Source organism: Dama dama, chromosome 4, assembly GCF_033118175.1.
Source record: "Dama dama isolate Ldn47 chromosome 4, ASM3311817v1, whole genome shotgun sequence".
In the NCBI taxonomy this organism is placed as follows: domain Eukaryota; kingdom Metazoa; phylum Chordata; class Mammalia; order Artiodactyla; family Cervidae; genus Dama; species Dama dama.
The window spans coordinates 31,186,747-31,211,635 of NC_083684.1; the positions used below are offsets into that span (position 1 = coordinate 31,186,747).

The following is a 24,889-nucleotide window of genomic DNA, read 5'->3' on the forward strand; positions in this document are numbered from 1 at the left end:
GTTCTGAGAGTGCCTGCTCCTGCAGAAAGCAGGCCCTGCATGCTAAGAGTTCACGTCAAACTCTCATTAAGAGCAGGTGTCTCAAATGCCATCTCAACTTGTGAAGATTCAACAATGTATACTACCATGCTTTGAATAACCTTTCCTACCAGATTTAATATACACTGGCTGGTTATAGAAAGTTTAGGAATTAAGAATCACAAGATAAAATCTATCATGTCACTACCTAGAGCAGGGCTAGGAGAATGATGAAAGGGTTAGAGGTTGTGTTCATACCCAGCTCTGGGTAAACGCCCAGCTCTGGGTAAATTGCCTGAATGTCATTCCTTATGGCCGAACCCAGCTGGCAAATCCCTCCTTTCCAGGGCATACCTTCAAGTATTTCAATTATAATTCACTTTTAATGAGGTCCAGGTGAACTCATCTAATCCTCCTGATGACTCTATGAGACAGTTTACAGATGGAGAAACTGAGGCTCAGAGAAGGCAAGTAACTTCCCCAAGGTTGCACAGCCAGTAAGGGCCAGAGCAGATATCTGAATTCATTTGGAGTCAGAACTGAAGTCTCCTGTAGACTAAACGTGCACCATCCTTTCTCGTTCCCTTCACAGGAGCTGGATTCCAGACCATTCATCAGTTCCATTGTTCATTCATTCATTCATTTATTAAGTCACTCAAGTGACTTCATATCAATATTCCCGAGCTCAGATTTGGTGCCGGGGCAGGCTGATCCTGTCTGTCCCCCACGTGCGTGCCTGCATCTGCCACACACTCAGGACTCCACCCAAGAACCTGAACTCCATTTATTACAAAAGACTGGGTTATCACATTGTACTAAGAACAGCCACAGCCCCTGCCAGACCTCCAATGTCCAGAGAGGCAGCCTGGATGGAGGCCCCTAACAGCTCTCCTTTGACACCCCCTCCCCCAGCAAGAAAGTCCTGGGTGGGTGGGGGCACCCGACTGGGCCTTGGAGTGGTCCTGTGTCTATAAAACCAAATAAGTCCAAGGACCCCAGGCATATATACTAATATATATATGACATATATATATATTAAAAAAATATATATATATATAAAATATAGGCCACGGCTTCCCTTCCATGGAGTGTCGGTTAGATGGGACCACCAACGTCCACCGTGGGAGAGAAGGAAGTTGTCTGTGGCAGAGACCGGGGTCTGCTCCCAGAGTGAGCACAGACAGCTGCATCAGTTCAAGTGGCTGGTCAGTCTGGGCACCCAGGGTTGGAGGGGTGGCGCCCAGGCCACGGCCCAGTCCTGCCCAGCCCCGGCAGCTCTAAGCCACCTGGATCTGCAGGTCCTCGTCCTCGTCCAGGTCGCTGGCTCCGTCCCCCACCTCCTCGGCGCCAAAGCGAGTGCTGCGGATCTTCCCAAAGAGGGGGGTGTTCTGCTGCTGTCGGCGGAGCCTGTGGGGTGGGGTGACAGGCGGGTCAGAGACGAGTCTGATCTGCTGGTGCTGACAGCAGCTAAGCCTCCCCTAGCACTTCCCGCTGCCAGGCACCAGACTGGGCCTTCCACAAACATTACCTTATCTCACTTCTTTCCTTCCAGAAGCCCCCAAAGTGAGGGAGGTGCTCCTGTCTCTCCCATTTTACAGATAGGGAAACTGAGGCACTATGTCCCACAGACGGCATCGAGAAGGGGCTGGGCTCTGAACTGGATGGCTGGCTCCTGAGTGGGCAGGGGGGACGGGTAGGGGGGATGGCTTGAAGAGGTGAAGCAGCCGGCTCAAGGTCCCGCGGCTGGGATTCGAACCCAAGCCAGGCTCCAAAGACCATAGGAAGAGAGTCCAGGGGTGGGGGTTCCGAGTCCCCTACATCCCTAATGTCAGTAAGAAAGCCCTCTGCCCTAGTTCTTCCCCACATTAAAATTCCTAAAGCCAAAATTTACAAGGCAGACTTGCCTCTAAGAAGAGCCAGTAGAGGAAGTGCCCATCCCCCCCTTCTTCTTGGCTCCCCGAGCCCACCCCCAGCGGAGTAGCCGCCTGGCTGCATCTTACTGGAAGGCATGAATTATTAACATGGCAGGGAGGGGCGCGGGCGGGGGCCTCCATTACTGCACGGTGATTTAGTGAGCTGTCCCCGGAACATTAAAGCACAAAAAGTTGGGAAATAAGATGAGGCAGCGGTCCTGGGCAGCCCCGCCCTCCCCATGGAAGCACTTGAGAGCCTGGGCAGAGCCAGCCTGCCTGCCCATTTTGGGAGTTTATGGCTCCCAAAGAATGTGGCCAAGACTGCGGGAAGGCCCTGAGGCTAGGTGGCCTTGTGAGGGGTACGTGCTGCAGTGGGGGGCGGGGGGTAGGCGGGGAGGGGGGTGGGGTGGGCAGAGCTGGCCAGACATGAGCCTGACTTGCACTCATGACTGGGCTCTGGCATGACACTTCATAGGCAACATCCCAAGCAGCTGGGGAAACTGAATCTTGGCTGCCCGGGTCACACGGCTCTCAGGTCTGGCTCCACAGTCTGTGCTCTGAGCCACAGACACTCAGCACATATATAACAGTACATGCTCTGTAAATAAGGGCTCAGGTGGCAGATGGCTGGCGGGGGCCGGGGGGCAATCTGACCTGACCACCCACCACCTGTGTGGCAGTGAAAGGCTTTAACCCTCTTGTGCCTTAGTTTCCTCACTTGCCAGCCCCCTAGGGGGAGAAAAAAATGTTCCTTCCTGTCTCTCCTAGGAGCGTGGTTCTTAAAGTACAACGTTGTTGATCACTTGCTAAGTCGTTTCCGACTCTTTGAGACCCCATGGACTGCAGCACGCCAGCCTTCCCTGTCCTTCACTATCTCCCGGTGTTTGCTCAAACTCATGTCCATTGAGTTGGTGATGCTATCCAACCAGGGCACAATATCTGACTCCAATACTAAAGCTCTGCTACTATTTAGCATTTATCATGGGCCAGGTCCTTTTATAAGCATAGATCGGCTCATTTAATTCCCACAATCAAGAGGTAATAAAAATTGTTATCAATCCCATTTTACAGATGAGGAAACTCTGGGGGAAAAAAAAAGAGGTTAAGTAAGTGGCCCAAAATGACATAGCTACTTAGTGCAGAGCCAGAGTTCCCACCACCCAGGCAGTCTTGGCAGCAGAGACTGGGTGCTGTCTATTCCATGAAATAAGAGGATGGAAGTAAGGGCCTGGCCTGGCACGGGAAATCAGTCTCAGGGGGGAGCTTGTGAAATGGGGCAGGGCTTGGACTAGATGTTCTCTGACATATCCCAGCTCTAAGGGGAGTCTGCGGAAGAGAGCCATTCTCGGGGTGTTGGGATGGGACGGCAGGCAGTGCGTGCTGGGTGGGCCCCCAGACCTGCTGGTCCTCCCTCACTGAGGTTGATGGGTCCTGTCTGCAGCTGAGGGGTCCGGAGCTGTCATCAGGGCCGGGATCCCACAGACCCCAGCTAGTCCAGAGTCACCCCAGCCTGCGGACCTTGCGGGCTGCTTGTCCTTCTCATCAGACTGCCCGGATCCACCTGCCCTCCCTGCTGCCCTGCGTTGGGCCTGACCTGTTTGGCTGCTCCCTCTATATCCGCTGGCCACAGGACACAACTCCAAGGCTACCAGCTGGTCTTACTTCCTGCACTCCCTTCCCTGGTTTCCGAGCCCTGGCCCTTCCTGCTTGGAGGGGACAGGATTCTGGCCCCAGGACATCCAGATCTCTTCCTTCCCTGTCTTCCCCTCTAGGCCCATTCGGGGCTCCAGCCCTGCCCCCTGCCCCTGGGCTAGAAGCACCTCCGCCCTGTGTGTGTGCCCCGGCCGGGAGTCCTCGCCCCTGGGGAGGCACGCTGGGCCCACCTCGACTGCACGTGTTCCAGCTGCACTTGCAGATTCTCGCTCTGCTCCGTCTGCTCATCCAGTGACCGCTGCAGCTTCCGCGCTTGGTTATGGGCCTCGTCCAACTGTGAGGGTGAACGGGGCCAAGAGCGCAGGAGTCACCTTGGGTTGGGCCAGCCTGCCCTGCAATCTGCTGAGGACCAGCCACTCCTGCTGTTTCTCTGAGAATGACCCTCCTCGAGAGTAATTTCTGTCTCTCCTTTGAGAACTAGACCAAGGCCCAGCTCCTCCAGGAGAGCATCCCTTTTTCGCCTCTTCTTGCCTGTTGCCTCTCCCTTCCATATCTACCCATCCTCTAACGCCCCCAAGCTACTGATCCATCCATCAACTCACCTACCCATATATTCCTATGAATCTGTCCATCTGACCATTCAACCATGGAAATATCCATCTGCCTATGGAGACACCCACTGACGCACTCACCATCCATTGATCTATTCAGCCACCCATTCATACTACCCTTCTGTCCTTCCACTCTTCCAAACCCGTCTTCCCATCTACCCATCCTTCTGCCCTTCTTTCCTTCGGTCCATTCACTCTTCCACCCACTGACCCAGTCAGTTGTCTGTCCACCTTTCCACTATCCACTCAGTCATTCATCTTTCCACATATCCATTCATCCATCCACCTACCCCTTCATCCATCCGTCCAACCACCCATGAGACATCTGTTGTTATGTCTCATCCATCTCTCCTCTCTCCCAGCCATCTGTCCATCTATCCCCTCATCCATCTGTTCATCCATCCATGGAGTTATCCTTCTGTCCCTTTAACCAACTTCACATCCACCCACTCATCCATTCATTAACTCTGCTCAACCACTCATCTACGTTATCTGTCCATTTCTCTTCCCGTCTTCCTACCCACACACCACCTGTTACCCACCCGCTCTCTCCTGAGTGCCTCCCGAGTCAGGTTTGTACCAGGCACCGGAGACCCAGCATGAAGCAACACAGGAGGGCCCTGCAGCTCCACTCCCACCAACTCCAGCCAAGGTCTGCAGGCTGCACCCTGAGGCCCCACAGGGGCTCACCTCGTCCTCAGCCTGGGCCAGCTCCTTCTTGAGCTCCTCCACCCGCAGCCGCAGCTTCTTCACCTCGGCCTCGTGCTGCTCCACCCGCCGGTTGGCGTGGGCCAGCTCCGCCACCTTCTCCTGGAACTGCTTCTTCAGTTTGCCGTGCATGTGCTTCAGGTCAGCCAGCTCCTGCAGGAGAGCGGAGATGCAGGAGGGCTCATGCTGGGGAGTCCACGAGGTCAGGTGGTGCTGGGGTCCCTCCTCTCTGGAACCTCTCTGAAATGCCAGCACTAGAGTTGGGTGAGGAGCTGGAGGCTAGAGGTGCCATCTAGTGAGGTGAGAAGGCCTGGGGGTGATGTGGGGAGATGTGGGTGGAACTGCTGGCTCCACTCTGGAAATGGAACTCTGGGGGTGCCTGCTGGAGATGACCTGAGGTGTGCAGTAGGCTACTTGCGCTCAGTCTCGTTTTCTGGGGAGGGATAAAGTCAGGACTCTTTGATGTATAAATGGCATTAAAGCTCTGGGTCAGCTGAGGAGTGTGTTTTGTTTTGTTTTTGTTTTTTTCATGTTATCTTAACAGGAGTGTGTTTTGGAAGTAAAGAGATCTGAAGCCAGAGTGGCTGGGAGGAAGATGAGCAGCCGGGAGAGGAGCTGTCCACACCTGAGCTCTCTGAGCCTTCAGTCTTCACATCTGTGAAATGGCCTCTTGAATCCATTCTTTGTTCCATTTCCACCAACCTCAGCCTGGTCCTGGCCTCCATCATCTCCCGCTGCCCCCAGGAAATGGCCCAGACTCCTTATCAGTTTGTCTTCTCATCCATCTTCCACACAGCAGCCAGTGAGCACTCAGAGCCACAACTTGCTCGCACCTACCTCTCACTTTTCAAAGGTGGCTCAGGCCTCCTGCCTCATCTACCACATCCCTCTTGCCTGCTCCCCTCCAGCCACACCAGCCTCCCTTGTTTCTCGAAAGCTCTAGGTCCCTGTCACCATGGGACATTCATTCACATCATTTTTCAAATTTCCTCCTGGAATCAGTCCACTGCCAGTCAATGTCTGCTCTCCCTGGAGACCTGGGCTTAAACGTCACTGCCTCAGGAAAGCCTCCCCAGGACCTGGGCCTCAGCCAGGTCCCCGGGCATCCCCTCTTCTCTCTCCCTGCCACAGCCACGGAGCTGTGTGACCAACATAAGTGTGTGATGGAGGGGGCAACGACTGTATCCCCCTCAGCTACCAGCTCCATGAGGGGAGGCCACGTTCCTCCTGCCTGTTCACGGCTGTGTCCCCACCACCTAGAACAAAGCCTACACACAGCTGGAGCTCAATAAAATATTTGTTGGACCAATAAAAGGGCTGCTGAAAGGATTAAGTGATGTTGTTGTGTCTGACTCTTTGTGATCCCATGGACTGTACCCTGCCAGGCTTCTCTGTCCATGGGAATTTCCAGGCAAGAATACTGGAGTGGGTTGCCTTTCTTTTTCCAGGGGATCTTCCGGACCCAAGGATCGAACCTGCATCTCCTGCTTGGCAGGTGGATTCTTTACCACTACGTCACCAAGTATTCTCCATAGCACGGGCAAAAAGCACCAGCACGGAGCCTGGCCACAGTGGTGCCCCACAAACCCAGCTATGATGGTGGTATCACTGGGCCCGGCCCACGGTGGGTGCCCAGGAGGAGCCGTTGCCAGGCAATCACCTCCTTGGTCTGTGGTCGTTACTTCAAGGGTCTCTGGCCCCCTGTGGTCTGGAGCTGGACGCCCAGGAGGTGGTCTGCCCCGGCCCTGGCTGCGGCCGTCTTACTACCCCACCTTGTTCTTCTCAAAGAGCGCGGCCTGGCTGGCCCGCAGGTCGCAGTCCAGCGCGCTGGCCGTCTGCCGCCGTCGTCGGGCCAGCGCCTCCTCCAGGTCCCCGACCTGCGCCCGCAGCTTCTTGTTCTCCCGCTCCAGGCCCAGCTTCTCCGTCTCCAGCCGCTCCCGGCGACCCCACTCGGCGGCGTTCTCCGCCTGCAGCCGCTCCATCTGCAACAGGGCAGGACAGCGGGAGGGGTCCACAGGGAGGGGGCACAGCACAGACTGAGCAGGAGGTTTCCCCTCCCCACCTCCTCCGGCAGTTGTTTTTGGCTCCAGGAAGCAAGTCCAGCTGCAGCAGCTATAATTAACCCGGGCTTATTTCATGGTGTGCAGGGTGTGAGTGAGCTTCTGGTCTCTGTGAGCCAGAAAGGCCCACCCCCTGCAGACTGGAGCACCCAGGGCTGTGGCTGGTTCCTGCCCTCCTGTGACTGAATGACTGATGGAGGCAGGGCCCCCTGGGCACCCCCAGACCCAGGGCCCTGCTGGTGGCCTCACCTCGCCCCTCAGCTCTGCCATCTTCCTATCCATGCTGGAGCGCGCACCCAGCTCATCCTCCAGGTCTTCGGACATGCGGCCCAGCTCGTCCTGGTGGGCCTCCTTCAGTATGCTGAGCTGTGTGAGACAGCACTGGCTGGTTAGGTGAGGACCACCAGATCCGGGGAGGGGTGGGTGCTGGTGCCGGAGGGCTCAGCAAGAAGCCTCACGTGGTGCCCAAATGGGCCACGGGGTATCCAGAACAGACCCTGAATCTGACCACATCTGCCTCCTCCAACATCTCTCACCTCCCTGATTATCATCCAGTCTCCCAGCGTCCATTCTTGGGCACCCTCCTCCTGCCACCTGACCTTCTCTCGTCAGCTTATTTTCCGCAAGAGTAGCCCAGGGTGAGCTTTTAAAAAAAGATAAACCCAGGGGAATCCCCTGGTGGTCCAGTGGTGAGGACTCTGAGCTTCCACTGCAGGGGGGCATAGGTTCCATCCCTGGTTGGGGGACTAAGATGCTGTAAGCCACTCTGTGCGGCCGGAAAATTAATTAATAAAAAAAAGATGCAGTCAATCATACCCCCAACCCCAGGTTCCCTAAGAACCAAACCCCCCCTATGGTCCCACAAAGCCATCTCCCCTCAACTGCATCACCCTCTCCCCAGAGCTCTCTGAGCCTCCTCTCTAGTCCTCAAATACACAAGTTCCGTCTGCTGCAGGCTTCACACTTGTGGTTCCCTCTGTTCCGTGCTTTCCACCCGAAGTATCTTGTAGGGCTGACTTCTCTCATTCTCGGTCTTGGCCTAAATGCCCTCTCCTCAGAGAAGCTCCTCCTGTCTTCCCTGTCTAGAAGGGGTGCTTCTCCATCTCCCTACATCCACAAGAATGTGAGCCCGGGAGACAGCATGCCTGTCTGCCCGCCCTCGTATCCGTGTATGGCCTGGGCACCCTCAGTGAACACTGGCTGAACACACCCACTGGATCTGAATGCAGGTCTGCCTGTGGGTGTGAGGCTGGTCACACCAGAATTGCCTGGGGTGCTTTGAAAATAGTGCAGAATCCCTGTTAAGAGCAGGGAAAACTGCCAGAGGAATACTCTTTGCAATGGCATGAATGAACCTTAAATACGCAGTGTTGCTGGGAAAAAAACCCAGATACAAATGAGAATCTTTATAGTTACGTATCTGTAAAACTGCACAATTGGGTCTCACATTTCTTCAAATGATTACACAATTTGAAAAGATTAAAAAGACAGATTCCTGGACCTAAGCCCCAAAGATGCTGACACAGGAGAGTGAGGGCAGGGTCTGGGAAGCTTTATTTTAGGAGATTCCTTAAGGAGATTCTACTTAAAGACCAATCTTCCAGGGCAGTTTCAGGCTCTGGGGTCTGTGAGCTGCCAGCCTTTTAGAAAAGCAGGGTGGCTGCGCCCCCTGGTGGCCATCAGGGTCTGCACATGAAGCAGTAAGGGAAGCCCAGCCTGACCCCAGCATGCAGGAGTTTCCAAACTGCAGGGGTGGAATTTCCTCTCTGCCAGCTGGAGTCTCAGTTTCCTCATCTGTAAGATGGGGACACCAAGTGTGTTTCCTTGACTGCTGGGAGGCTCTAACGAGATCTCATACCCACTCTCATACCCACTATGTGCCCAGTGAACATCCAGACTCCTTCCCTTTATCTTGGTCTACAAGGCCGGTGGGGTCCCCTTGCAATCTCATCTCTCACCGACTACCCTCCAGCCACACTGGCCTCTATTTCTTGAACACTCTAGGCTTGTCCTGGCCTCAGGACCTTTGCATTTGCTGTGCCCTCTGCCAGGAACTCTGCCCCCATCTCTTCTCAACAGTGGCTTCTTCTAATCACTTTAGGTCTTGCCTCGAATGTAACCCTCTTAGAGAAACCTTTCTATGACCCACCATCTCATCTCTCTGATTGTGTTTTGGCTTTCACAGCTTCTGAATTTATCTACCTGGTTACTGTTGGTCTCCTCCCCACAACCCCTCCTCCACCTCCTGCTCCAGCCCACAGATCACCGCATGGCATACGGCTGGTGCTTGACAGTGAATGATTGAATTCTCCTCTTTCTCCCATTTCCGCTGCTGAAATTCAATGACACAGTACTGCTTCCTCCAGGAAGCCCACCCTGGTCTCCAAGACTCACTTGCTTGAGCATCTCCTGCTTGGTCTTGCTCAGTTCCTCATACTTGATCTTCCACTGGCTGAGCTCTCCCTCCAGCTTCTCGATGTTCCTGCTCAGTGCCATTTTATCCCTGGGGAGGGGAGACGTCGGGGTGAGCCCACTGGGGCCCTCTGCTGAGTCCTCCTGCATAGTCCTCCATTCCCTTCCAAGCCCAAGACCAAGGTGTTGTGAGGGTTGAGAGGTAATCTGTTCTATGCTGCTTCCCTGGCTTCTGGTGGTTTACTGTGTACTCTAGGCCTTGGCACCCCACTCTGTGGCAGGCACCCTGGTGGTGCAGTTCTGGAGCTCCACCCTCCACACAACTGCGGGAGTCCAGCCCCTGCTGTGGGGAGTGACTGGTTCTCCAGGGCACTAGGCCCTGGGCTTATCCATCAAACAATACTCCCACTCCCCCCATCTGTTTCATGCTGACTCGGTGTGAACACACAGCTCTGCAGTCGGAAAAGCTGGAAAACACTGTCCAGTGACTCTCTGAAGGAGGAGTCCCTTCTCGTCAACATCACTGGGTGGGCGCTCCATCAGCTGCTCTCATCACCCTCACCCTGCACTCTGCCCTGAATGTGAAGGAGGCGCCGTGGGTATTGGCCCCGATATGTAGTGTTTCATGACCAACCCCCACACCGCTCTGGCCTCCCATTCTGAGAGTTTAGTAGTTTAGTATTACTTTACATTTCAGTTAGTACAACAGGTTGATTTTTGTTCACTGTGCTTAAACAGAAATGCAGTGTCTCAGTTCTGGAGGCTCCAAGCCCAAGACCAAGGTGTTGGTTCCACATGAGGGTTGTGAGAGGGAATCTGTTCTATACCTCTTCCCTGGCTTCTGGTGGCAATATCTGGTGCTCCTTGGCTTACAGAAGCATGGCTGTGATCTCTGCTTCTACCTTCACAAGGGCACTGTGCTGATTTTTAAAAGATTTCTGTGTGTAGTTATCTTATACCATCTTTGTGTTTAATTTCTGGATGGAAAAGGAGATGTTACTAAATATTCACCATAATCAGGCAAAAATGACCAATTAAGGTCACTGGTGACCTCCAAGTCCTAAATCGACTGGTCAGCGCTCAGTCCTCTTCTGACTTGACCAGCTGACTGCTTCCTCATCCATGAAACAGTTCCTCCCGCTTCCTCTGCCCCCTCACTGGCTCCCTTCTCCTGTATCCTTTGCTGCCTCCCTCTTCCTCTGATTCTATAGCTGGTCGGCTCCAAGGCCACATCCTTTGACCTCTGCCCTATCCACTCTCACCCCAGTTCATGGTTTTCAGCATCATCTACTCACTGATGACTCTTGAATTTCTACCTCCAGCCCAGACCTGTCTCTTGAACTTTATAGACTCATTCATGTCCCCAAATGACTTCCTGCTGAATCAAGCTCAACACATCCAAAACCAAACTCCCAGCTTCCACAACTCAATCCCCTTATCCCTCCTTCCCTGCTTTGATTTTTGCCCATATCACTCTCCCTGCACGAAGGCAGGGATTGCTGGTCTCATGGATAGCTGTATCCCCACTGAGCACAGTGCCTGACCCAGATCTCTGACACATATTAACTGAATTAATTTAAAAAAACCCTCACATTGGGTCCTTGGGTACAGTACCACTGTTCTCAAGTCCCAAGAGTCGATGGGACTCAAAGGGGAAGTCCCATTCCCTTTTGGTGAGTCTCACCTTCTGTGACATGGATTTTCATTCTGTGATTCCAAGGAGGCCCTGGTATGGCCTGACCTAACCCCCAGTCCCTGCCTGCCTCCCGGGACTCACTCTCGCTCCTTGAGCAGCACCTTCTGGGACTCATCCAGCCGTAGACGCAGGGCGGTCAGCTTGGAGGCATCCTCCTCGACCGTGGTGTCCTCCCAGGGCAGGCGGCTGCGCTCCTGGCGGCCCGAGCTGCCCCGTGGGGCCCCAGCCCCTGCGCTGCGCACCTCCCAGCAGCCCTCGGGCTCTTCTGGTCTGCTCTTCAGCAAGCTCTCCACCAGCTCCAGCTCCTGCGGGGACCCAGGCAGAGGTTGGACTAGTGATCACTGAGCCCTCACCCTCTTGGCCTTCATCATGGCCTCTCCCGGGTTCAGGGTCTGGCATCAGCTTGGTGGGTAACCGTGGGCAAGCCACACAGTCCTCTGGACCCCCGTTTCCTCTTCTGCTGCCTGTCTCTCCACCCCTGGAGAGGGAGGGCCACACTCTCCCCCTTCACTGCTTGGAACTTCACAGAGTCAGCCACTCAGATTCCCTGAATCCTGGAAGATTCCCCAGAAGAGGTGGTAAGCTCTCTGCTGCTGAAAGTGTGCAAATATTTGGTGGGACACTGATGAATGCAGAAGCGGGGATTCCTACAAGCAATAAGGACTAGATTCCCTCAAAAAGGACTCCTGCTCAAAGATCCCACTTTTCAGTGGGATCACCTGAAACATGATAAGTGACATGGTAAAAGATGCATGGACTTCCCTGGTGGCTCAGTGGTAAAGAATTTGCCTGCCAGTGCAGGAGACTCAGGTTCAATCCCTGGGTTGGGAAGATCCCCTGGAAAAGGCAATGGCAACTCACTCCAGTATTCTTGCCTAGGAAATCCCATGGACAAGGAGCCTGGCAGGCTACAATTCATGGGGTCACAAAAGAGTCAGACACCACTGAGCAACTAAACCACAATAGATAAAAGATGCACAGGAAGGTGGCCTCTGAGAGCAGAACCAGCTCCCAGACAGAAAGGGGTGAGGGTTGATTAACTCAACCCCTGGCCTGCCTCTGACCACACCCAAGATGTCCATGGCCTCTGTCCCAGCCTGGCTCCTCCCACAGTCTTTCCAGATGAGTCTGGGCTGGTCCCTTCCCCACTGACCTTCAGTTTCCCTATCCAGACTAGGACAGTGGGCCTGAGGAGTGAAATTCTACTCCTCTTATATCTCAGACTGTCTGGGTGGGGGCCTCTGAGGCCATCTGGTCCAAAGCTCCAATTCCCAACTGAGGAACCAGAGAGGGAAGAAGGGAATTGCTGGAGGGTCACAGATCACAGACATGGCTGGCCTGGAGAACAAACTCAGGCTGCATCCTCCAAGCTCCTGCCGCGGTACCTGCCACCTCCTGGGGTGACTCATAACGGAACACAGAGAGGACAGGAACAGTGCCCGAGGCTGGCTGGTATACAGGGGCTCATCCTCTGCCCCAAAGAAGAGCAAGGAACGTCACCTGCAAGCACCAGGCAGGCCCCCGGGAAGGGGGCTTCAGCCACCAGGAGGCAGCAGTGCCCACTCCAGCCCACAGGCAGGAGAGGGGAGAGGGCAGCTAAGAGTCTTAGGAGCTGGCCTGACTGACTCTGTCCCTAGACGGCCTTCAGGTGAGTCTTGCTTGTTCAGAGGAGGCTGCCCTCCGCACATATCATTAATGTTCCAGATAGCCTAATTATTATCACCATGGGCTCAGAAGTTCATCTGGGGTCAACTCCCAGCGACTCCAGTCACCAGTTGGGAGCCACTTGGTAATGAACCTCTCAGCGCCTCAGTGTTTTCATTTGTAAAGCCAGTATTTCCTGGGTTGCCCTGAGAATTAACTAGATAGTGTGTATGCAGAGCCTAGCATTCTGTAAGGGTGCCCATGGAATGACGGAGGCCTTTCCCAGATTTACCAAGCACTCTCAGCCTCTCGTTACTTGCACAGAATTTCCATCACCTGTAATGCATTCCTGCACTTTTCACCATCAATTTCTCCTATCTCAGCTTAAATGGGACCGCTTCTAGAAAAGCTTCTGTGAAGCTACCTCCTCAGAGCCGGCTCAGGGACCTCCTTCGTGCTCCCATTGCCCTGACACCCCCCCCACCCCCCCCCACCCCTCAGCTTTGATAGACACCTGTTAAAATGTTTACTCCTTCCTCTAAATTGAATAAATGAAAGGATTCAGCTCTGCGACTAATGGATGCCTTTCAGGTAAGTTCTTAAAACCTGCTCCTGCTCAGAGAGGATGATTTGTTGGTTTTGTTGATTACTCAGGTATGGGAGCGGCGGGACCACCAGAATCAGGGACGCTCTGCCCTTGGGGTCTGTGGGAGGAAGGTAACCTGGGGCTTTGCAGGGCAGAGCCTGGATACCAGAAGGTGGGATACCTACCCCGGTGCCAAGCCCTTACTTCCCTTTCTGCGCCCTACAGCCTCGGCTCCTGCGCGGGTCAGCCAGCCCCACCCACTTACGGCCCGCAGCGCGAAGGCCCCGCCCAGGGGCCCCGCCCCGCGCGGCGCACCTGGCTGCCCTGCGGCCTCTCGCATCCGGATCCGACGTCGCGCACCGGCACCGGCTCCTGTTCCCTTTCTGGCTCCGTCTCCGGCCCATCGGGCGGCCTGTCCGCGCTCCCCCGGGCGCCCCGCAGCCGCGCCAGCTCGCGGCCCCGCGCCTCGCACTCGCCCTGCGCTTCCTGGCGCTCGCGCCGCGCGCCCGCCAGCTCCTTGGTGAGCGCGTCGAGGCGCTGGCGCAGCTGCCGCACCTCCTCGCGCGCGCGGTTGCGCTCGGCGCGCACCTTGCTCCACTTCTCGCGCCAGTTGGCGGTGCAGTCCGACCACCAGCGCATGGTCTTCTCCATCTGCGCCGCCCGCGCGCGCGCCTCCTCCAGCTCCCGCAGCCGCAGCTCCTCGCGGCTCTCCCAGTCCCCGTCGGCCAGCAGCGCGGGCGCCGGCGGCAGCGGTAGCGCTGGCGGCGGCCCCGGGGAGGGCGTGCCGCTGGGAGGCGTGGGCGGAAGCGAGTCCGCGGGCCCCATGCGCTCGGGCGACGGGCTGCCCAGGATGGTCAGGAGGCTGCCCTTGGACAACTGCGGGGACTCGGCCAGCCGGGGGCTCGGCCCGTGGCTCATGTTGTGGCCGCGGGGGCGGGTGGGCTCGTGGGCGCTGGGCTGGAAGTCCTGGACTCAGAGGCGGCGCGAGGGACGCGTGGCAGACGCGATACCACTGTGCATGATGGACACTGCTGCTCTCCGGGCTACGGGGAGGGAACGCTCCTCCGACCTGTGGGAGAACACAGTCATTATTTGGAGGTGGCCACCAACTGTCCATATCCTTAAGCTCAGGCATGGGAAGCGAAGGGAACAGCACGACCGGTAGGAGGAACAGCATGGGCAAAGGTAGGAGTGAAACTGGTCGCCTTCAGGAGCCCCAGTGAGGCTGGAATGGTGAGCAAGGGCCTGCAGCCGTTTCCTCACTGGCCTCCAGATAACCCCCTTGAGTCCCTTCACCCTGGAGCAGCCACCGCTGATCTGAAACCTTGATATGCTGTCCCTGACCTTCAGGTCCCATCTCACACACTGAATGGCTTATACTGCTCTCCACCCGGAATGCTACGTGCTTCCATGCTGGCCCTGATGCCAGGAGTCCCCTCCCAGCCTCTTCCTGCGCTGGGCTGACTCTTCCCATCTTTAAAGCCTACCTGAAATAGCGTCTTCTCCAGGAGATTTTCCAGGACCCCTTCAGGCAAGGTGGTCAGCCCCTGCCCATGTCTCCACCAGCCAGCCTCACTGTACTATTTTTCTGTGTCCTTGTGAGCACCCCATCTTCACCCCAGGCTGTGAGTTTGCTGAGGGCAGGGGATGGCTGGCTCTTGGTCTTTGTCCCAGCACATGATGACAATAACAGTGACATTTATGGAGGGCCAACTACAGGCCAGGCACCATGCCTGTGTGAGCTATCCTCTCAGCAGACTCGAGGGCAACTATAGACATTTACTGAAGAGGAAAGGGAGACTCAGCAAAAGTAAGCCCTGGAGTTGATCCAGATACACCATCCAGAAGTCCAAACCCTGGCGTGGGTTGGGTGAATAGACGCACGCACTGGTGCTATGATGGAAGCAAGCTGGGGTCTAGATGGGGGGGCCATGCAGTGTGGTGAGGTGTCCCCCCATGCCGACCACTAAGCTCTGCTGTCTGTTGGCCACATCCCTTTTAAAATAAGTGAGACACATGTCCCGCTCTGTCCCCAGCCTGCCACACTCTCCCTCAGAGTGGCTTCATGATGACCACTGACAGCTCCTTGGGCTATCTCATACTTCCTTCCCCATTCAGCTGGGCCTGACCCTCAGAGCCTGACTGCAGCCCCTAAGACCTGCCCTGATCATTATTCCTTCCTTTTCTGGGTGACCCATCAGTGCACTGCTGGTGGAACTCTCAGCATCCTGGAAAAGTGTCCCAATACTGTCTGGCTGTGTCCCTTCATCACCCTTTTCCAGCCTCTAAGCCCCCCACTCTTGGCAGCATATCTAATGTCACAGTTTGTGGTGAAAAGAGGAGCTGTCAGGATGGTGCTCCCTCCTTGTCCTGCCCTTAGCCCCACAGCCCCCTCCTCTCTGCAGTGAAGAGGACAGGGGGCTCTCCCTCCCTGGGTCAAAAGCCCCTCCATCCAGCTTCTCCCACCCTGACCAATGATCCCTCTCCAAGGAGCCTGCTCCCTACTGAAGTCTCTCCTGGCACTTTCACCTCCCTTCTCTGTCTCCTCCCTTTCCAGGCCCATCCAGAGTGGTCCACGCTTGCTGTCTCCATCCTATGCACCTTCCTCACCCTCTCTCATCAAGCCTTACCAGCCTGGCCTCCAGCCCCCCTGCCCTACCTTCTGGGCATGTCTCAACTCTTGCAGATATACCCTCTCTAGCTCTGGGCACCTTCCAGCCGTCCTTTCTTGCACCTCTCCTTCCCAGGATGTTCTCTGGGTTTTCCTCCTATTCTCCAGCGGTCCCCCATCAGCCTCCCTGGTTGGCAACCTGGGCTCATCCCTGCAGTGCTGGAGTCACCCCAGTCCTGGCCACCTTATCCTTTCTGGCTGCCCCTGCCTGAGCCATCTCTCCACGTCCTCAGTAACCCCCAGTCTCTTTCCCAGCCTGGGCTGCTCTCCAGAACCACCCACACATGTCCCTCAGACAACTCAGATCAGCATGGTCGAATGGGATTCCCTGTCTCCATTCCCCCAACTGGAGCCTCCTTCTGAATGCCCTCTCTGGGAGAAGAGTGCTTCTTTACTCCTTCACATTGTGGGCAATATCCTGGAACTGGCTTTCTCTCCACCTCCAAGTCCTGCCAGTCTGTCTGCCACACATCACAGGGATCCACCTACTTTCTTCGTCCTCAACTACTAACCATCAAGGCCACCACCATCATTCCCCACTGGGGAGACTACAGCCACCACTGTCCCTGTCCCATCCCCCTGTCCCCTCTTGCCTCCAAATCCATCCTCAAGAGCAGCAGCCAGAGTGAGTTTTTAAAAACACACACTGGATCATGCCAGTGGCCACCACCTTTGTCATTCCCAGTAGCTGTGACCCCTCCCCTCTCTACAGTCAATTCCAAACTCACTCTCTCAAAGGCTCCAACACCAAAAACGCGTCGATTCCCCCACTTGTTCACTCTCCCCACTGCCCACCCTGTCCCTTCTCTCCTTGCTACATGCCATGGTCCCAACCTCACCCACCCAAATGCCCTCAGTGTTCCAGCTCCCTCACTTGTTCTTATCTCTCCAGGCAGTGCCATCTCTGGTTGCTCCCACTGCTCTGCCTGCTCGTGCCTTCACCCGTATAACCAGGCATCACAGGTTTTACACCCGCGAACACTGTGGACCAGTGTTCATTTAAATTCATGACTATTACAGTCACAGTTCCTTAGGATGGCTCAGTGATCCTACTATTGGACTGGCCAAAAAGTTTATTTCAGTTTTTTCCCCTAAGATGTTATGGAAAAACCAGAACGAAACTTTTGGCCATTCCAATATATTTCTCCAATGCGTCTGCCCTTAGTTTATTGTCTGTCTTCCTTCACCAGGCACCAGCTCTAGTCCCTGCTCTGTCATCAACCTCATGTAAACCACTGCCCCACACTGGGCCTCAGTTTCTCCCCTGGTAGAAATGGAGTGAGGGGTGAGGGAGGCCAGTGCTTCTAAAGCAAGAAGTCGTTCAGATTCACCTGGACATTTGCTTAAAATGCAGTTCCTGGACCTCACTCCTCAGAGAATCATGTTCAGTAAGTGTGGGACTGGGGATTTGCATTTTAACCATCTAAGTGTGGGATATTTTGAGTAATTGGTGATGCCATGTCACCACCCATAGTTCCATACGCACAAACATGTATATCTCAACCGCAGTAACACCTGCACAGACTAAGTTACGCCCCCAGACACAGCCCTCCGGACTTAGGTTCCAGTTCCCTGTACACCCAACTCCCCAAGGGATCCCTGGAAGGCTGAGTACCCACTGTGACTCTGTCTTTCCACCTGTGCAATGAGATGACTGGCCCAGATCCCACGTGCATTCACAGACATGGGCACACCCAGACACACAAGCAATCCCATACATGTAAATATAGATAAAGACATGGGCAGGCACACACATACATGGAGATGGCCCCATAGGCACACACAACAACTATATATGTGTTCAGAGAGATGCTTCCTTGTAGATACAGAGTCACAGACACACCTGAAGACACACATGTGCCCACACGGATACACACAGACAGGCAAAGATACATACTCATCCCTGAGACAGGCAAATGCACACACGCATATATACACACACACGAACACTTACACGGACACTCGCAGTCCTCCTCTCCCCAGTTTCCTGGCCCAACTCCACATGGAGAAGCTCTTGGAAAAGAAAAACAATGTGAGAGCCTGCGGGGGAGGGGAAGGGGGCAGGAAATCTGAGTGCCAGTCCGGTGGCCTCACCAGAGGCCAGAGCTGTGCTGGGAATGGGGGGTGGTGAGGCGGGGGGTCCTTGGGGCCAGACCCCTGTCTGCTGGGCCCTTCCTGCAGCCCTTAAACCAAGAGGGCAGCAGGGAGGGGGCCGCTGCCACATCCTCTCTGCCTCTGGGAGCTGCCAGGCCTGAATGGGGCTTGGCGGGGAGGGGTGGCCCGCTCCTTCCAGGAATCCCAAGCCTGTCGTGCAGGGCCAGGGCGGGTGCCACCCAGGCGCCTAATGGCTTCCAGGCACCCACGCTCAAGGGAGGGGTGGGGGGGCTGGGGGAGGAGGGGGGTCAGAGGGGCTCTGGATGGGCCTCCTGCCTTTCTTCCTGCAGGCCCAGGTCCCCTGAAGGGTGTGTGTGCACACATGTGTAAAGGGATGGGGGTGGGGGGTCCCAAGTTAGGTTTTCTAGAAAAGCCCACCCTTGGACACACCAGGAACCCTGCCTACACACTCAAGGGCAGCTTGGCTCTGCCTAGCAATGCTTCCCCTCACCCCTACCTCCACCCCACGGACACAACACAGCCTTGGGGGCAGACACACACACCAAGCCCTGGTAACGTACACACTCACCGAGAAAGACGCCACACAGAGGTTCAGCTGGCAGTTGTAGAGACTGGCTCCCGGGACCTACCCGCCTGCCCTTCCCCACCAGGCTCAGCGTCTTCCTCCACTGGGTTGTATGTGTGTGGGGTGGCCTTCTGATTCCCGCTGGGTGTCACCACTCCCCACAGAGCAGGTGGAGGAGGGACCAGCCTCCACAGGCCCAGAAAGTCCTTCCCACTCACCCTCCCCTCTCCTGTACCCACCCTCGCCCCCAGCACCAGCCAGACGGGTCTATTCTTGCTCAAACCCTCAGGATCTCTACTCAGTCTGATCCCCTACTTGGGATGCCCCCCTCAGATTCTGAAACCCCACCCATCCTTCAGGCTCAGTTCCACCACCTCCCGGAAATGCCTTGGTCTCCCCAGCCCCACTCTGCCAGTGTATCCCCACAACCTTCCAGAGCCAGACCTGGCCAGCTGCCCTCTCTCCTCTTGCAGTTCAGGCCTCCCCCAACCCACGCAGGACAATTGTGCCACCCAGATCCACTAGCACAGGCCCTGCACGCAGGATGTGCTCAAAGTTGGCTGGTGGGGTGGAGAGCAGAAAGCAGAACCATGGCTTCACATCCCCTTCACGGGTAGCAGAGCCACTTGGGAGGGCTTCCCATGTGGCACTAGTGGTAAAGAACCCACCTGCCAATGCAGGAGACGCAAAAGATGTGGGTTTGATCTCGGGCTTGGGAAGATCCCCTGGAGGAGGGCATGGCAACCCACTCCAGTATTCATGCCTGGAGAATCTCATGGACAGAGGAGAGTGGTGGGCTATGTACGGCCCATAGGGTTGCAAAGAGTAGGACACCACTGAAGTGACTTAGCAAGCACACACAGGTCCACATGGGACTCAAGAGCTCCTGATCCCCAGCCCCACAGTCATCCTCACTGCTCCAGGCAGCTGCTGGCCAGGACAGAAGAATGTTTTGATTGGATATTTGCCTCAGGCAAGGCCTTCATCAGCCCTGTTTAGACAAAGTGACCGGTGGCTCCTGCTGCTAGTGGACCTGTTTGGAATGTTCCTTCTCCTTTCTCTAGCAGTACCTCCTACACATCCTTTAGGACCTACCTCTGGATAACAATCCCCTGGGAAACCTTCCCCAACCTCATACACAGAGTATGTTAGTGCTCCCAACATGACACCTCCTTGTTCTTCAGCAGTGGCCACACTGAGAAACCACAAGGGCATCCTGGACTCACTGGCTGTCAGCACAGGGCCCAGCATACAGCAGATGCTGCATTAATGCTTCCCAGGCTGATGGGTGGAAGATGAACAGCCAGAGGTTCCCTGTAATCAGGGAGGGTTGCACCATCCTAAGGATCAGGAGTCACTTTAGGGTCAGGCTCTAAGAGGTGTCAGGCTCAGGTAGGTGTCAGAGCCTGTGGCCAAGGTCAAAGTCAGAGGTCATCTCATGGCCAGGTCAAGGATCAGGCCTCTTACCTGAGGGGGTCTATCTGACTCGCAGGGGGACAAGTTTATTTTGTCCTTAACCGTGTTTTGATGGCTCATATCTAGTGAGAAGAGTAGGCAGTGCTGAGGCCTAGATGGGGCCCAGCTTAGGGGGCTGGGGTGGGTGTGGGATGGGATGCTGGGGAGGAATGGCCCAACTCCTCCCTCCAGCTCAGAAACCCCCTATAACCTCCCAGAACCTTTCAGGTGGGGCTGTGGGGCTGGCCTGTGGCCACAGGCCTGGCTGTGGGCAGGGAGCAGAGCCCAGCAGGAAACCACAGAGGACAGCCTGATTGGATAAGTGCAGGGCCCAAGGCTGGTCAGCCCACAAACTGTGGGCACTTGTCCCTCTGACCTGTCACCCATGCTCCCATCACTAGACCTCCAGGAGAGGAGAGGGAGGCAAGCTGAGCCTACAGGCTGAACCTGAGCCCTGGGGGGTATGCACCTCTAATCTGTTCCCAGGTACCTCCATCTTGGACAGAGAAGCCAGAGACATCCTGGACCACTAATCAGAACTCCAGAACTCCTTTTTTACAAATGGGCCGCCTGAGATCCAGAGGTACAGCTATTGGTCCACATCAAGGACCAGCAGCAAAATTTGGTGTGTGTTGTGGGGCGGGGGGCTGGAATGCTTGGATTGGATGCCTCCCCTCCTGGGTCCTGATCACCTGGGTGCCCCTAGGACCACCTACACTATGGGGTCCTCAGTCATCAGGCCAAGCACAGGGAGAGGATGGGGTGGACCCCAGCCCCGAGCCTCTGAGCAACTCCTTCAACTATTCACTCTAGTACAGCAGACTTCCCAGGAGCCCCATCTCTACCTCTGTGACGTTGTTTGATACCAGCAAGGCCATGCCCTCTCTGATGCTGTTTTCTTACTTGTAAGATGGGGAGAGGCACTAACAAATACCTAAAAGCTTTGGCTAACCAGTGGGCAGAATCTGTGCCGACACGAAGCAATCCTACTTCCCCAACAACAGCCCTACATAACCCACACTTAAGACAGACAAACTGAAGCCCCGTGTGGGGAAGGAGGCTTGCAGGACATCGCCCGTTCTCACAATCATAATAGTGGGACAACGGAGGCCCACTCCCTTCTCCTGACACTGAGCCGTCGCTCCACCTGTCCCAACTCCTTCCAGAAATTCCCTTTCTGCCCTCCCACGACCACGAGTCGCCTAAATCCTCACTTCCTCTCCCCCTCCCCAGCACAGCGGCGGCGGGATGAGGGAGGAGGGTCTCCCGACCTAGCGAGACGCGGTCCCGCCCACCCCGCCGCGCGGCCCCCCATTGGCAGCCACCAGGGGCGCCGTGCTCCGATTGGCCCGCGCCGCCCGTCCGTCCCGCATTCGCCATGGTGACCACGTTGGGTCCCCCGGGAGAGGTCCAAATTCCGCCCCCGCCCGCTGCCGCCGCCCCCCTTGGGTCTGGCCCCAGCCCGCAGCTTCTCAAGGGCGGCCCTGCCCTCTGCCCTCCCCCCTCCCCCAACTCCCGAAGCCCCTTCACTCCTGAGGCTGGGGCTCCGGGAGGTAGGGGAGCCCGCGGAGGGGGCTAGGAAGTTCTGCTCGGAGTTTGGGGGTTGCTGCGGACGCGGGAGCTCCCGCTGCTCCTCTTCCAGCACGCCCCCCAACTTAACCCCTTCCCTCCCGCTGAAGGTTCGCGGCCTGGAGGGAGTTCCCGGGACGCGGTGGCTTTCGGCCCCCTGCACTACCGCCCCCGCTCACCTCGGCCGGCGACCAGCGGGCTCCGGACGTCCGATCCGCCGCGGCTGGGCGGAGCGGGCACGGGGCTTGCTGCGGCCGCCGCCGGGAGGGCCGAGGGAGGGCCGCGGAGTCTCCTCCTCCCTCCGCGGGGGAGGGGAGAGAGAGGAGTCGGCGGGGCGGGGGCGGGGGCGGTGGGGCCCGGGCGAGTTGCGGCCCCACTCTGACCCTGGCGCGCAGAGTTGGGTGGGTGGGGGACCCGCGCCTAACTTTGGGGAGAGGGGCGCGGGCCGAGTTGGCGGAATCGCCACCGAACGGGCCGGACCCCGACAGAGGCCCCAGCCCGGCATCGGGCCTAGAGGAGGGGGAAGGAAGGCCGGGTCTGGGGGCCCCGCGGGGTCGGCTTTCCCGCCTCAGGTTTCCCTGAGCGGCAGTGACGTACTCGGCGCCCAGCTGCTGAAGTGGCACCGTCTGTCCCGGGCTCAGCACGTGCAGCTTGTATACCTTTGTTACCTACATTCTTCCCAGTGCTAGCTCTGCCAGGCGCGTGGGTGCGGAGCAGCAAGTCCCTGCAGGTCATCGGGCCTCAGTTTCCCCTTTGTACAACAGAAGGATGGACCACAGTAGCCTCGCGCATGTTGAGAAGCGCGGTGGAGCCGGGCGGAGGTTTCCTCGGATGTGCCAGGCTGCTTCCCGCGCAGAGCCGGCCTCAGCTGGCTGGGGGAGGGGGCGGGGGGCGGTCCCGGGCAGTTACCTTGAAGGGTACTTGCGTGCGCCCTGGCACTTTGGAGCTTCCTCCCTTGAGAGTGAGTGTCTGCGGTTACTTCGAGAGGGGGAAGCGGTCGCCGGACAGCCTTCTTCTTACCACATCCTGTCCCCTGGAAGGCCGATGAGGTGAATCCGTGTTAAAGGAGGACCAGAAGTTTAGAGTTGTGGAGGGAACCTTGCTGTATTGAGACTTTACATGGAAGAAGAAACTAAAAAGAAGATAAATTAGTTTGAATTGATGATTAACAGTAGAGGCATATGTCTTTTTCTTGCCCTTCGCAATATGCTGTCTTTCTGTTTTGTACAAATTGAAGGTTTGTGCAACTACGTAGAAAGCAAGTCTGTTGGCACCAAGAGCATTTGCTCACTTTGTGTCTCAGTGTCACGTTTTGATAACCCTAAACATATTTCAGACCTTCCACTAGCAAAAAGATTACCAGTTGCTGAAGGTGCAAGTGATAGCATTTTTTAGCAATGTGCATGCGTGTTAAGTCACTTCAGTCATGTCTGACTCTTTGGAACCCGATAGACTGTAGCCTGCCAGGCTCCTCTGTCCATGGGATTCTCCAGGCAAAGATACTGAAATGGGTTGCCATGCCCTCTTCCAGGGTATCTTCCCCATCCAGGGATCAAACCCCATCTCTTCTGTCCCAACCCACATCTCTTCTGTCTCCTGCATTGGCAGGCAGGTTCTTTACCTCTAGCACTACCTGGGAAGCCCCTTTTTAGCAATAAAGATTTTTAAATTAAGGTTTATGTACTTCTTAAAAGACATAATGCTGTTGGCACACTTACTATACTAATGTAGTGTAAATGTAACCTTTACCTGCACTGGGAAACCAAAAATATTCATGTAACTCAATACACTGTGAGGTTTGATTTACTGTGTGGCTTGGAAATATCTCCGAGGTATGCCTGTATTTGGGGGCTTCCCTGGTGGCTCAGATGGTAAAGATGGTAAAGAACCTGTATTTAGATTATGGTTGCTATCATTCATGCAGAAGCATCAATGAAGAATTGGCTCTTTGCAGCAAGAGGATCATTTTTGCAAGTTTATTTGAGAGTTTCACACCAGGGTTCACTCTGAATCCTGTGATAAACAGTTCTCTCTGCAAGTTCTTGGTCCTTTCTTTTACAGAAGCTCTCTTCCTCTGTGGTCAGTGGCTGCTCCTTTTCCACAGCATCACTTACACCAACTTCATGAAATCCCACGCTTTTTTGCAGGATTTGTAGTTTCACTCATAACCATGTGCTTTGTCTTGGCATGGTTGAATGTTGATAGCATCTGACAGTCAGCTCGGGACAGATTTTGCTGGCAATATGTGGGGTTTGAGAGGGAACTAACCTGTGAATATTGCAGTGGCTGACCTTTGCTTACTGTGTACTTTGGACCTGTGAGATTCAGATATAGAATACTCAGAGAGCTGGAACACCGCCCATTTTAAACTTGGGGAAATGCTCACTGAGGTTCTTGGCTGAAACTTACCCAGAGTTTCACAACCAGTAAGGACAGTTGTGGACCAAGATCCCAGAGTTCTTTCCTAGAGTTTCTGGAGGTGGGGATATGGATTAAGAAGATGGAGAAGGCTGAGTTGATGGTGAACCTAAACTCCAATTGTTTTTTTACACCTTATTGTATTATTATTATTTGCCACATCACATGGTATACAGGATCTCAGTACCCCAACAAGGGACTGAACCCGTGTCCCCTGCATTTGGGAGCCTGGAGTCTTAACCACTGGACCACCAGAGAAGTCACCTAAGCTCCAGTTATAAAATCATCATGATAGAGCTATCTGTCTCAAAGAGAAGAACCAAAAATATTGTCCCAGGCGTGTCTGTTGCAGGGGTTGGGGGAGGAAGAGCTACCCACTCATATAACCAAGCCGTGTGCTGCCATAGGCTTGGGAGTTCACATGAATTAGCTCAGTGTTATAGCCATCCTGGGCTTCCCAGGTGGTGCTAGTGGTAAAGAATTCACCTGCCAATGCAGGAGAGGCAGGAGATGTGGGTTCGATCCCTGGGTGGGGAAGATCACCTAGAGTAGGAAGTGGCAACCCACTCCAGTATTCTTGCCTGGAAAATGCCATGGACAGGGGAGCCTGATAGGCTACAGTCCACGGGGTTGCAAAGAGTAGGACATGGCTGACTGAGCGAGCATGCACACATAGCCATCCTGTGAGCTCGTGTTGTTACCATCATCTCACAGTGAGAAAAGTGGGGATCAGAAGCCAAGTGACAGACTCCAGTCACATCCTGGGAGATATTAAAGCCCAGATCTGACTTTCAG

The 24,889-nt window shown here is 55.5% G+C and overlaps 1 protein-coding gene across 4 annotated transcripts; it reads right to left on the reverse strand.

Moving 5' to 3' along the window:
- Positions 1-636: 636 nt before the first annotated feature.
- Positions 637-22,613, reverse strand: CCDC102A (coiled-coil domain containing 102A). Of its 4 annotated transcripts, none has more exons than XM_061138598.1 (9): positions 22,586-22,613; positions 13,617-14,370; positions 11,153-11,376; positions 9,358-9,466; positions 7,213-7,329; positions 6,676-6,885; positions 4,886-5,056; positions 3,815-3,918; positions 637-1,425 (listed from the first exon to the last, which is right to left on the reverse strand). In XM_061138598.1, exons 2-9 carry the CDS (start codon positions 14,217-14,219, stop codon positions 1,296-1,298), a joined length of 1,668 nt encoding a protein of 555 aa, XP_060994581.1. In that variant the 5' UTR covers positions 14,220-14,370; positions 22,586-22,613; the 3' UTR covers positions 637-1,295. The 4 variants fall into 4 exon arrangements, with proteins under 4 accessions (XP_060994581.1, XP_060994578.1, XP_060994579.1 ...); XM_061138595.1 differs by lacking the exon at positions 22,586-22,613 and adding an exon at positions 22,349-22,512; XM_061138596.1 differs by lacking the exon at positions 22,586-22,613 and adding an exon at positions 21,856-21,943.
- Between the last annotated feature and the right edge of the window lie 2,276 nt (positions 22,614-24,889).